This window comes from Momordica charantia (genome assembly GCF_013281855.1).
Source record: "Momordica charantia cultivar OHB3-1 chromosome 1 unlocalized genomic scaffold, Mcharantia_2.0 BLBB01000001.1, whole genome shotgun sequence".
NCBI lineage: Eukaryota > Viridiplantae > Streptophyta > Magnoliopsida > Cucurbitales > Cucurbitaceae > Momordica > Momordica charantia.
The window spans coordinates 657,773-672,024 of NW_028275157.1; the positions used below are offsets into that span (position 1 = coordinate 657,773).

Consider the following 14,252-nt stretch of genomic DNA (forward strand, 5'->3'; position numbering starts at 1 on the left):
TATGACAAGTTCTTCTAATCTCTTTGAATCAGACACTCCTTCATATTCTAATGAAAAAGTTAGAATTGCAAATGGTAGTTTTTCTTCTGTTGCAGGAAAATGAACCATTAAATTGACTAAGACCATTTCGTTACAGTCTGTCCTCCATGTTCCACAATTAGCCTGTAATATTTTATCTGTCAACCAACTTTCTAAATATTCTAACTGTCGTATTACTTTCTTTGAATTCCATTGTATTTTTCAAAATCAGAACTCGGAGAGGATAATTGGCCACAGTAGGATGCTTGATGGTCTCTACTACTTTGATGAAGGTACCTTTAGTAATAAAATAACTCAGGGTCTTAGTAGTATTAGTTCTCTTACTGTTAAGGAACAAATTATGCTTTGGCATCATAGACTAGCACATCCCAGTTTTTTCTATTTAAAATATCTGTTTCCAAAGTTATTTAAGGGTATTGATTGTTCATCTTTTAATTGTGAAAGTTGTGTTTAAGCAAAAAATCGCTCCACATATTTTCCAAAACCTTATAAAACTTCCAAAGAATTTTACTTAATTCCCAATGATGTTTGGGGTCCTTCTAAAATCAGTACTCATAGTGGAAGAAGATGGTTTATTACTTTCATTGACGATCATATTCGCCTGTCTTGGGTTTATTTAATGTCAAAAAAATCTGAGATGAAAGACATTTTCAAAAACTTCTATGAGACGATTGAAACTCAATTTCAAACCAAAATTTGTATTTTACATTCTGATAATGGAACTGAGTATTTTAATGAGTTTTTGGGAAATTTTTTGAAAGAAAACGGTATGGTTCATCAGTCTACTTGTCGGGATACTCCTCAACAAAATGAGATTGCTGAAAGAAAAAATAGGCATTTACTTGAAGTAGCACGGGCTATAATGTGTTCTATGCATGTTCCAAAATATTTATGGGGGGAAGCGGTTCTCACAGCGACCTACCTAATAAAAAGAATGCCTACTAAAGTTTTAAATTTCAAAACTCCCATTGAGTCCTTTTAAAATATTTTTCCAACATCTCAAATATATTCTAATCTACCTCTCAAAGTTTTTGGGTGTACTACTTACGTTCACACACCTAGTCATTTCAAGTCAAAACTTAACCCTTGCACTATTAAATGTATTTTCTTAGGCTATGCTTCAGGTCAAAAGGGTTATAAATGTTTTGATCCTCAGACAAAAAAACTTTTTGTGAGTATGGATGTGTCTTTTTTAGAAAATCAACCGTATTTTACCCAAAATTCTCTTCAGGGAGAAAATGAATTTGGAAATGAATTTGGAAGATAATTTTTGGGATATTTTTGTTCCTCTTCCTAGTCCTATCAGATCGAATTTTACTAGTCCTTCGATGCCAAGTATAGAAACGGTCCAATTAGGGAGAAATACTACAAAACGATTCTACGAATCCTAGTTCTGAGTTAAAGTTTTATACTAGAAGGAAATTCAATCAGAGGAACCAAGATCAAATAGTTACTCCTTCACAAAGCCAATCTGAGACTCCTAGAAATGAAACTGAACTGTCTGATAATCTCCCTCTTCAACTTTGTCTGGTAATCCCACTTCTTTAAATTTTCAATATAATTCACTTGTCTCTGACCTTGATGTTCTCATAGCCATTAGAAAAGGCATTCGAAGTTGTACCAAACATCCTATTTCGAACTACATTTCATATGAAAAACTATCAAATAGTCATAAGGCCTTCACATCTAGGATAAGTAATCTGTTTGTTCCAAGGAATATACATGAAACTTTAAAAGATCCAAATTGGAAACTAGCTGTCATGGAGGAGATGAATGCTCTAAAGCAAAACAGTACTTGGGAGATAGTATAGTTGCCAAAGGATAAGAAACCAGTGGGATGTACATGGGTGTTTACCGTAAAATGTAATGCAGATGGTAGCATCGAGAGATACAAGACTAGATTGGTAGCTAAAGGCTTCACTTGAACCTACGGGATAGATTATCAGGAAACGTTTGCCCCTGTTGCAAAAATTAACTATATTAGAGTTCTTTTGTCTCTTGCAGTTAATTCAGATTGGCCTCTCCACCAGCTTGATGTAAAAAATGTTTTTCTTAATGGCAACCTTGAGGAAGAAGTTTTTTATGAATTTGTCACCAGGTTTTGAAAAGGAACTCGGATGGAATAAAATCTGCAGATTAAAGAAATCTCTCTACGACCTCAAACAGTCTCCTAGAGCTTGGTTCGAACGATTCGGAAAAGTCATATCGAGTTATGGATTTCTTCAAAGTCAAGCTAACCATACTATATTTTATAAACACTCTGAGAATAATAAAATCTCAATTCTGATTGTCTATGTAGATGATATTATTCTCACTGGTGATGATGAAGCAGGACTAGCTGGACTTAAGAAAAATCTAGCAAGTGAGTTTCAAATCAAGGACTTGGGAACATTAAAATATTTTATAGGAATGGAATTTGCAAGATCGAAGAAAGGTATATTCGTTAATCAAAGAAATATGTTCTTGACTTACTTGGAGAAACATGATTGCTTGGTTGCAGGATCGCAAAAACTCCTATTGAACCTAACTTGAAATTCCAAGCAGAAAGTACAGAAGAAATAAGATAGGGAACAATACCAGAGACCTGTGGGAAGATTAATCTATCTGTCACATACGCGACCAGTATTGCATTTGCTGTAAGTATGGTAAGTCAATTCATGCATGCACCTGGACCAACTCATTTAGTCTTTATGGTATTTATTGCTTTCCTTGTTTATAGTAGGTCATTCTCCTATATAAGAAGACCTAAGTTACATGTTTGAATATAGCATAATATTTTTTACTCTCACAAATTCACAAAAATCTTATTATTCTATAATTAAATAGCAACCTAGACCAAACTAAAAGACAAACCTAATTTGTCTTCATTTGTACCATGAATAAAAATGTAAACGAGTAGATTGACGGCAAGAAACAGTGCGTTAAAATATTTTCTTTTCTTCTCTTTCCTTCCTATCTACTCTGTTTTGCTTTGTTTATTTTGCTTTGTTTTTAATTTTTTCTTTTGGTTATTACATACTGTATTAAGGGTAGCAAGTTTTCTTCCTTTTTTTTTTTCAATGTTTCTCCCTTTTATTTCCTTTCTTTCTTTCCCCTCAACTTGTTTTCCAAATTTGTTATTACATACTCTTTTTTTATTTTCTAGTGATAATGATTCTGAAAAGTTAGATGTAGTAATGTACATCAATGGACTATTGAGATATTCTTTTTTTTGTCAGAAATTTTAAGTATGTTTTGTACTTTTACAATACAAAGTTTAAAATTTTTATGATCCCTCATTTAAAATGAGTACTGCCTGGAGGCTTACGCCTCGTCTCTCGCTGAGAAAAAACCTCGAGGCCGCTTTAAGACTTTTAAAACATTGTGTATTGTACCTATATAAGGTTCGACTTCTATGAAAAGTTCGTACCACCACAATATTTGTACCTCCACATATTTGGTTCAACCACTTGTATCACATTTCTTGTATCACCAACATTTATACTATTAATTTGTTTATTCACAATTTTGTATCACTTCAATTAGAAGTTGATTTTTCACCTATTGAGTTTAACTCACACATTGCTTCTGCATTACATTTATCACTTCCATTTTCTCAACAAACACAGTAGAATAGTCTTTTGTAATCCACATTGGGTGGCTGGAAGACCTTTATCATCTCTCCTTGTTTTGTAATATTTCATTTTATCAATAAAATATCCATTTCTTCTAAAATAATAATAAAAAAAATATATAAAACAAGGAAAGACAAGGAACCTGGGTATTTATGACCATTATAGGGAAAAATACACATCTTGAACAGAATGAAAATTTAAACGAGTAGGAAAGAATAAAAGTGAAGGTTGAGAATTACTCTGAAACTGAAACTTTGTACGGGGGTCCACCAATATGGTTATCAATCTGCAAATCAATATAATTATGATTAAAACATGAAGTGATTGAGAATTGAAACAAATTATACATTATAAAATCTAAGTAATGACCGTTTACTTGTCAATAATTTATTATTATTTTATCTTTATTTCCATTTATGTTTGAGTCTATCTTCTATATAAGAAGGCCATGTATTTCTTATGATTAATATATTGGAATACAAATAATTTGATTCCATCAAAACTAAGTTGGAATCAGAGCTTAGGAAGTAAACCCTAACTCTCAAAACCCTAGCCATCATCAAAAATACCAAACCCTAATTTTAAAACCCTAGCCATCATCTACCTCCGGCGAACTTCCCACGGCAACGCAACTGTTGTCGTCGATCCGTCGTCCTCACCGTCGATCTGCACCGGTGTCATCTGCACAGATCAAATAAATTCAAATATCCTAAAGACATTTAGAAACCCTAGCCTCTGAGCAGCTGCCGCCGCCCCCTTTTCATTGCCGGAACCCTAGCCGCCGCCGTCAAAAGGCGCACCTTACTTTCGGACGACTCCTTCGGGCTCGGGTTGCTCGCTTGCTGGGTTTATTTCGTCGTGGATTCTGTATCACTGATTGCAGATTCGGAGCTCGGAGGACATTGAGATTCGTCGCACCTCCGCCCGTCGCCTGTCGCCGTCTGTGCCTATTCCGCTGCCGTCTGACGTTGATTCGAGTAGTGTGCCTTCTTTCCATCGTCGTTCGCTGCTGGTCGTGGGTAGTTGCGCCACCGAAAGGGAACGACAGACCCACCTCTACAGGTCACCAGCAATCGTAAGGAGGAAGACCATCGGAAATTTTTCTGGTGACCGTCTGCTTTTTTTAGTTCGTGGGTTGTGGCTGTCCTACAAACCCTAGACCGGTTTGGTCGGTTCGCTCGATTCGGCTCGGCTCAGTTCGGTTCGGTTTGCATTTAGGATCTGTTTGGTCTGGTTCGGACCGGTTCACTCAGATTGGTCTGGTCCATCCGGTTTAGCCTGGTTTGGTTCATCGGTTCTGTCTATTTCTTGCCATTTTTTTTGGCTTTCTGGTTCAGTCTTTCTACTCTAATATCAGTTTTGTGGTCTGATTGTTATAGTTAATCTGTTTTTGCCACCATGGTTGAAGAAATCGTTGAAGTAACTCAAAGTTCCAACCAAAGTCTAGCGAAATATGAGAGTGACCGGGAGCAAGTTCACACTAATAGTGTTGACTCAAATCCATCTATTAAAGAGCATCTATCACAACAGCTAGAGACCAATTCGTTATTCGGTAATCTTTGTATTTCCTGGGCACAAACAGGTAATTACCCTAGAGCATTTTCTTGTTTTGACTCATCTCCGTGGATCATTGATTCCGGAGCTTCTGACCACATGACTAGTTCTTCCAAAATATTTGAATGATACTCACCTACATATTGCAATGAAAAAATTAAGGTTGCCGATGGCAGTTTCTCTTCTATTGCAGGAAAGGGAACCATTAAATTAACCGAAAATATCACTCTTCAATCGGTTCTTCATGTTCCTAAATTAGCCTGCAATCTTCTATCAGTTAGTAAACTCTCTAAAGATTCTAACTGTCTTGTTACTTTCTATGCATCTCACTGTTTTTCAGGATCGGTCCTCGAGGAAGACGTTTGGATGTGCTAGGATGCTGGATGGCCTCTACTACTTTGATGAACCTTCTGGTAGTAATAAAATAACTCAGTGCTTTAGTGGTAACCGTTTTCTCTCTATTAAAGAAAAAATTATGCTATGGCATTTTAGGCTAGGACATCCTAGTTTCTTCTATCTCAAATATCTATTCCCAGATTTGTTTAAAGGAGTTAATTGTTCTCAATTTCATTGTGAAAACTGCATCTTGGCAAAACACACATTAAAATAAATAAGGCAGATCGCCTCGCTTCAACGAGGCGATCGCCTGGCCTCAGGCGAGAGGCGCACAAAGGCGCACCGAGGCGAGCGCCCGATTGAAGGCGCTCGCTTGGGCACCTTGCAAGGCGCACCGAGGCGAGCGCCCGATTGAAGGCGCTCGCTTGGGCACCTTGCAAGGCGCACCTGGACGAAATCGCCTCACCTCTCGCCTGAGATGAGCACCCAGGTGCGCCTCAACAACACTGGTTGATTAGAAAACTATGTCAGAGTCCCGAAAGAAGGGATGAGATGTCTTCTCTCGTGGAACTATTCTCTCAACACGATAGCTGGTTCGAAGAAATTCTCGTGGAACTATCCTCTAACCATTGAATGCCTTTATTGGGAGGTGATTTATTTTCTTATTCCTCTCCGTTTTCAACTAACTTTGATGCATTGAAAGGAGAACTTAGCGAGACAATTAACAATGTCTCGTTGATAAAGAAAGCCCTCACTGGGTCTTCTTCCAAAGACAATGCTGGCTCAGCTAAAGTTAAGATTCCGGAGCCAAAGGCATTCAATGGTTAGAGGAATGCAAAAGAGCTGGAGAATTTCTTATGGGACATAGAAGATTACTTCAAAGCAGCACACATCCTAGAGGACGGTAGAGTGAGTATAGCAAGCATGTACCTCTTTGAGAATGCCAAACTATGGTGGAGTATGCGTTTTCAAGACGATGAAGATGCGGGAAGATAGAAAATAGAGACATGGGAAACCATGAAGGAGCTGAAGGATCAGTTCCTACCTTGTAACACTTCGTGTTGCAAGGGAAGCTCTCAAGAAGTTAAGCATAGTGGAACAGTGAGAGTTTAACTCGCTGATGCTAGACATTCATAACAGGTTCGAGGAGGACAAACTGTTAAATTTTCTATAAGGTTTGCAACCATGGGCACATACCGAGTTAATAAGGCGTGGCATTAAGGATTTATCAGCAGCAATTGCAGTAGTGGATGCTTTGATGGGTTATCCTTTCATGAATGCATCTTCTTCGTCTCAAAGAAGGAGAAAGACACCAAGACGTTCCCAAGTTCAAGAACTCTAAGAAGGGGAAAGGTAATCCTCACCACCTTCATCATTTAACTCAACCCAGATGGAATGTTTCATATGCAATGGACCGCACCGAGTGCGGGACTGCCCAAAAAGAGAGAAGTTGAGTGCTTTCATGCTTGAGGAAGCTAAGAAGGAGGTTACGCCAGATGCAACTCATCATGTTAATCCACTACAACTACATGGAAACCACCCATGAATTTGTGTCAAAGGAGTTAATGCATGTGCCCGTTCTCGTCAGGGACAAGTAGTGACGAAAATGCTAGACAATGGAGCTACAAACAACTTTCTGTCAACCAGGATCGCGATGAATTTGAGTTTGGAGATTTATGAGGGCGAAATTCGAGTTAAGGCTATCAATTCGGTGGCCAGTCAACACATGGCGTGGCGGTTGTGGTTGTTAAACTGGGTCTTTAGGAAGACCAGTGCGATCTCATGGTGGTAACTTTTGATGACTTTGATCTTATTCTTGAACTGGAATTAATAATTCTTTATAATGATGAACGTGTCCTTGATGCCCTTTGCTAATGGGATTCTAAAAGCGGATGAGAAGTCCCCTTTTTTCGTGCATGTTGTAACTGCAGGTCATGGTGAAATTAGTCAGAGAGTCATTTCTACCCAACAGCTTAAACCAAGTCTTTGGAGAGAAGAAGTAACTTATGTGGCCGCCTTATTGAAATTAAGCCCAATAAGTATGAGGAAGTATCAGGTGCCATGGCCAAAGTTCTTGGAGATTATAGTGATTTAATGCCTCCAAACTTGTCGAGAACTCTTCCACCCCGTAGAGCCATTGACCATAAGCTCAAGTCAAGCTCTCATCTAAAGAACCATATAGGATGGCGCCAATAGAACTGGCTGAGTTGCGAAAGCAGTTGGATGAACTTCTAAAATCAAGTTTGATTTTGCCGTTGAAAGCCCCCTAAGGTGCCTCGACCACAGGATGGATCAATGCAAATGTGCGTAAATTATCGAGTCCTGAACAAGGTGACTATCAAGAACAAGTATTCGATCCCAAATGTCGTTGACTTGTTCGATAGGTTGTCTCATGCAACATTTTTCACAAAATTAGATTTGCGCTCTGATTACTGGCAAGTGAGAATTGTAGAAGGAGATGAGGGCCGATGACTTATGTTACTCGATATGGTGCATTTGAATTCCTTGTAATGTCGTTCGGACTAACAAACGCTCCAACGACTTTTTTCAATTTAAAGAACAACGTTCTTTCTGAGTATCTTAATGACTTTGTTGTTGTATATCTCGATGATATTGTTATCTACAGCAAGACGCTCAATGAACTTCTCTTTCCCAGCTTGTTTTCCCTTTGTTTGAGGTGTTTCCCTCAATAAAGTTCCCCCGTGGTTCCTAAGACGAACACATTTTTCCTTCAATGAATATTTAATTGCTTGCCTAAGGAGATCGTCCTCTTGCCTTAGCAAAGCAATTTTCTCTTGCATCCAATTTGTTAGATTAACCACCTTTTCGTTAATTTGCAACAATGACTCTACAACCTTATGGAAGCAATTTCCCAAACGTCCAGTGTATCCGTCCAGAGATTCCTCCAAGGCACGAATCCAGTGTTGTTGCATGATAATGGAAATTGGGGTCAGGGCATCCATGTTTAGCATTGCGTTTGCATGCTCCTCAATAATATTAAGCATCCATCTCACCAATAATTTCAATTCTGGTTTCTGAGCTGTCATTCATTTTTCCTACAAAAAAAGAACGAACATTCAACAACAATACATGTATGTTCTCGAAAAGAAAGAGGTTAGTTTTGGGTAACAAATGAATCCAATGCCCCGACACTACTTTGAGTCTATGACATCATTTTGCTCGAACCATCTATCACCTTGACATAGAAATCACGCTCTAATACCAAGTATCACACGGCTAAATTCCAAAATGGTGTCGGAGCGTCTCGATGTTGCTAGGAAACGCTGCTAATGTCAAGGTGAAAGATGGTTCATATCAGAGTGTTGCTAGGAAACGCTGCTAATGTCAAGGAGATGACTAAACCACACTGTCAAAAATTAACTTCGGAATTTAGTCGTGTGATAGTTGCTATTAGGGAGTGGTTTTAATGTCAAGGTGATAGATGGCTCAAGCAAAATAATTTCATCGACTCAAAGTGGTGTCGGAGCATCTAACTATATGAAACGGTACAGATGGATTCACGTGCTTACCCAAACTAACCTCTTTCTTTTCGACAAACATCCAGGTATTGTTATTGAATTTTCATTCCTTCTTTGTAGGAATGATGGATGGCAGCTTGGAAGCCAGAATTGGACTTATCAGTGGGATGGGTGCTCAATGTTATTGAGGAGCATGCAAATCCAATGCTAAACAGGACGACCTGCCCCAATTTCCATAACCATGCAACAACACCGAATCCGTGTCTTGGAGGAATCTCTATACAGATACGCTGAACGTTTGGAAAATTGCGTCACTAAGATTGCAGAGACATTGTTGCAAATTGACGAAAAGGTGGTTAGTCTCGAAAATGGGATGCGAGAGAAAATTGTGTTGCTAAGGCAAGAAGACGATTTCCTTAGGCGAGCAATTAAAGATTTATCGAATGAATAATGTGTTCGTCAAGCACTAGGAACCACATAACCGAAAGAACTTTATTGAAGAAAGAACCTCAAACAAAGGAAAAACAAGCTGGGACGGAGAAGATCATCGAACGTCTTGCTGTAGATAACAATATCGTCGAGATACACAACAACAGAGTCATTCAGATACTTGTAGAGAACGTCGTTCTTTAGATTGGAAAAATTCGTTGGAGCGTTCGTTAGTCCGAACCACATTACAAGGGGAATTCAAATGCACCATATCGAGTGACACAAGTTGTCTTGCCCTCGTCTCTTTTTGCAATCTTCACTTGCTAGTAACCGGAGCACAAATCCAATTTTGTGAAAAACACAGCATGAAAAGACCTATCGTACAAGTCAGTGGCATTTAGGATCGTGTACTTGTTCTTGATAATCACTCTGTTCAAGGCTCGATAATCTACGCATATCTGCATGGATCCATCCTGCTTCTTATGAAAAAGGACCAAGGCACTATAGGGCACTTTCGATGACTAGATCAAACTTGATTCTAGAAGTTCATCCAACTGCTTTCACAACTCAACCATTTCTATTAACGTCATCCTATATGGTGCTTTGTATGGGGGCTCGACTCCCAGTGATCTTATGGTCAACGGCTCTGCAGGGTGGAAGAATTCTCGACAACTCTGGAGGCATAACATCACTGTAATCTCAAAGAGCTCTCGCCACAGCACCTGGCACCTTAGGCCTGGAAGGGCAACGCCCCCAATTTTTCTTATCTCAATTTTTATTTGCTTCCACGGCAAGAATCTACAACATGTGCAAGAATGGAGTAGATGGGAATGGATAATTGAACTTTCCTTAAAGTTATCCCTTATATATGCAACGGAGTGCTAAATTTAGACATCCTAAATTTAACCTTACTTTGAGTCCACTGCGAGGCTTGACTAACCTCCCGCTACTTTGGAAGTTGGAGAGAATCATAGAGCCACTGCTCCACTAACTCTCCCAAAGATAGGGTTGACTAAATTTACACATTCCTAAATTTAGCTAGCATGTTCTAGCCAATGTAGGAAGCACTCTCCCACTAAGTCTACCATCCACCATATTTAAGGATGTGGCCCGATCCTCATGGAAGTCCTTCACGCCTCGGACAAAACGCTCGATTGCATCACACCCACCTGCGCGTATGCACACGTGCGAGCGATTTCCTAGCCGCCCATCACCTGCATGCATCTAGCCACCCGTGTTCATTCGTGCGCGCCTGCTGTGTCACGCTTGCGAAACGTGTCCCACCTAGGCCTAGTGCTGCAACTTGTACCCTGCATGCCTGCAATGTCGTGCAACCTTGGCTCCGTTCACCGATTCCTTCACACGCTGATCCATCACCACTGTTGTTGCTCATGGCCTTGGTTTGGTCCACCAAGCCACTATTATTCCAAAATTCGCCATTGTAACAAACCTCCCCCCCCTTAAGCCTCTCGACGTCCTCGTCGAGGTCAATTTCATTCCCCTCCGAATGAAACACGGGTAGCACGTTACATCCTTCTCTGCACGAGCTTTGAACCACCATGTTTACCAAACCAGATTATGAAGAAAAACTATACCCATCGTTGGGCTTACAAAGTTAATTTTTATTTTCAACTGTTTGAAAATAAAAACAATGAACAAGTCTTACATACAAAAGAAATAATTAATTGAGAGTACAGACCCCTTCCTTGGATCCAAGAGTTCTCTTGACTCCTCCATTCCTGACTCTCCCATGCTAGGATCAGACTCCTCCTTGCTTTGATCGGATTCCTCGTCGTTGAGTCACTAACTACGATGACTTCTCAGTCCATCTTACTTTTCCTTTGTTTGAGGTGTTTCCCTCATTAAAGTTTCTTCGGGTTCCTCTTGTGCTTGGAGTTCGACGAACACGTTCTTCCTTCTTCGAATCCTTTATTGCTTGCCTGAGAAGATCATTCTTTACCTTAGCAAAGCAATTTCCTCTCGCATACCGTCTGCGAGGTTAACCACCTCTTCGTTCATTTGCAACAATGTTTCTGCAACACGACTGAAGCAACTTCCCAAACGTCAAGAATATCCGTCTAGAGACTCCCCCTGAGCATGGATTCAATGTTGTTGTATGGTAATGGAAACTGGAGTAGGGACATCCATGTTTAGCATTGCATTTGCATGCTCCTCTATAATATTAAGCACCCAACCCGTTGGTAGTTCCATCTTTCATTCCAAGTATGCAACTCGGCTCTCCAAAGTGCCTTCCATTTTCCTACACAAAAGGAACAAACATTCAACAACAATACTTGGATGTTTCTTGGAAAGAAAAAGGGGTTAGTTTTGGGTAAGCTCGTGTCTCCATTGGTATTGTTCCCTAGAAAAAGCTCGATATGCACCCATGCAAACTTGAGAGAGTTGACAAATTGTCCTACTCGAACATGTTATGAACGCCTAGCATCAACGAGCTAAACTTCTTAACATAATCTGTTACGATTCCACCTTGCTTCAACTTCTTGAGTGCCTCCCTTCCCTTCCAACTCAAAGTGTTACAAGGTAGGAACTTATCCTTTAACTTCTTCTTCCTGGTTTCCCATGTCTTTATTCTCGATCTTCCCGCATTTTCATCATCTTAAAAATACGTACACCACCATAGTTTGGCATCCCCAGAGAAGTACATGCATACTATGCCCACCCTAAGTCCCAATGAGGACAACGAGACATAGTTGATGGTCTCACTAAGTTCCCCTTTCAATGCCGTCAGTTGAAAACATAAACGAAGAAGAAAAGAATTCACCCCCCAACATGAAAGTAGTAAAAGAAGCTTAAATTTCTTCGAACCGACTATCGTGTTTAGAGACTAGTTCCACAAGTGACGACATTCCTTCTTCAGAAACTCCGACATAGCCTTCTAATTGGCTAACATGATCACGAATCGGCTCCGTCATCTGGATAATCACGAGCAATTATCTTAGAAAAGATAATAACCGCACTTTGATAATAAATGTCACATAGCTAAATTCCAAATAGAATTTTTCACAATGTGCGGCCTAAGGTTGCCACCTTAGTTCAACCTTTCATATGTATACCCAAGATCCAAACATAATAGAAGAATGCATAATACAACAAAGTACAGCACAACACAATACACATAATGAAGGGGGCGACACCCCCAATTTTCCTTACGTCATCTTTATTAAATTGTTTTTAAACAAAATACAAATTTTTCATTGAAAAGATGAAAGGGAACAAAACTGTTCAACGATACAAACTCCCAAAAGAGTGATATGGAAAAAGATGAAAGAAATTGAATGAGACAAAAAAAAACCCTAAGGAGATGAGTAATAGCTAGGGGTGAGCAAAAACTTCCGAAAAACCGAACCGACCGACAAAAATCGACCGAAACATTGTCGGTCGGTCGGTTTACATAATGATTCAGTCAGAATCGATTCTTTGGAAAGAAAAATCAAATGTTGTCGGTCAGTTTGGTCGAAAGTCTTATTTCCAACCGACTTTATTAGCATTCAATACAAAAAAAAAAACTAATAATAATATAGAGCATTAAATATTGTAGTCGGCTGCAAGCAGACGTATGTTGGTAAGAAAACCAGCGGCGGCTGGTTTCCCAATGTGATGGGATTTTCTTCTAAAATAATTTCCTTTCTTTTTTTTTCTCTTTTACCCTCTCATTTGTACATCCTGTTCCTTAGCAGCTCCATCTCTTTTCTTTCTTTCCCTCCTCTTCCTCTCTATCCCTTCCACTTCTCCCTCTCTGTTCTCTTCTCCTCTTTCTTTTTCTTCTGTTTATTTTAGTTTATCTTTTTTTTCTCCTCTTTCTTTTTCTTCTGTTTATTTTAGTTCATCTTTTTTTTCTTCACATTTATCTCTTTTCTTTCTTTCTTTTATACTCTCGTTTTTTCTTTCTTTTTTTTTCTTATTCTTCCCCCTCCTTTTTTTTCTTCTCCATTTTCTCTTCTTTCTTTATCTTCTTCGGTTTCTGTTCTCATTTTTACCCTTTTTTCTTCTTCTCTCCTTCCTTATCACTAAACCGATCAAAACCGACCGACCAACAGTGTAGTAGGCGGTCGGAATCGTAGAGTCTTCTAAAACCGACGAACTCAAACTGACGGAAACCGAACTTGTCAGTGGTTGACGTCGGTTTGAGCCAAAAACCGATTCTGACCGACTGATGATCATCCCTAGTAACAGCAAGAAACACAAAGCTCCAAGAACCAAGATAAAAGCTACTAAGGAGGTATAAAACCCTCTCAATTACAACGTATCATGTCATGAGAATAGCTAGAAAAAGAATCATCAAGGAACACCAATGAGAATCTTTAAATCTTGCTAAATTGAAACAATCTTCCGAGAATTTGCTTTTGTCCTCGAATAGCCTTTGATTATGTTCAAACCACAGCTATGATAAGATGGCCTTAATTCCATTCACCCATAATAGCCAAGCTTTATGACTAAAGAACAAAGCACCGAGGAGATGAATGATATTACTTGGTACATCAAAATCCAAAACCCTCTAGCGAAAACATAATGAAGAGAAGCATCCAGCAAATCTTGGAAAAGGAACAATGAAAGAAGACATGAGCTGTTCTTCACCTCCCACCTCCCTTGCACAGCACACAAATTGATGGAAATAAAGCAATATTAGGTATCTTTCTTTGGAGTGTGTCTGTGGTATTCACCTTGCCTTTGGCCTTCGAGTAAAATCCTAGTCAGAACACTGACTTTCTTGGGACATTTTGTCTTCCAAACAGCTTGAAAAATATCAATCTTCAAAGACCGTCGCAAACCTCCACTGGAT

At 39.2% G+C, this 14,252-nt stretch overlaps 1 protein-coding gene across 7 annotated transcripts in view; it reads right to left on the reverse strand.

Moving 5' to 3' along the window:
- HOL3 (S-adenosyl-L-methionine-dependent methyltransferases superfamily protein) overlaps positions 1 to 14,252 on the reverse strand; it is a 51,337-nt gene that overhangs the window by 13,758 nt on the left and 23,327 nt on the right. For 3 of the 7 annotated variants that reach the window (XR_015790241.1, XM_088122653.1, XM_022293673.2), the window contains 2 exons: positions 3,893 to 3,939; positions 2,512 to 2,562 (listed from right to left, as the gene is read on the reverse strand). Coding sequence is in view for 5 of the 7 variants with exons in the window: in XM_088122653.1 (XP_087978779.1) it covers positions 2,512 to 2,562; positions 3,893 to 3,939 (98 nt within the window). In the remaining 2 variants the exon portion in view is untranslated. Of the gene's footprint in view, positions 1 to 2,511; positions 2,624 to 2,706; positions 2,771 to 3,892; positions 3,940 to 14,252 lie in introns of those variants that run through there. The other 4 variants (XR_015790244.1, XM_088122649.1, XM_022293675.2 and 1 more) reach the window with 4 other exon arrangements.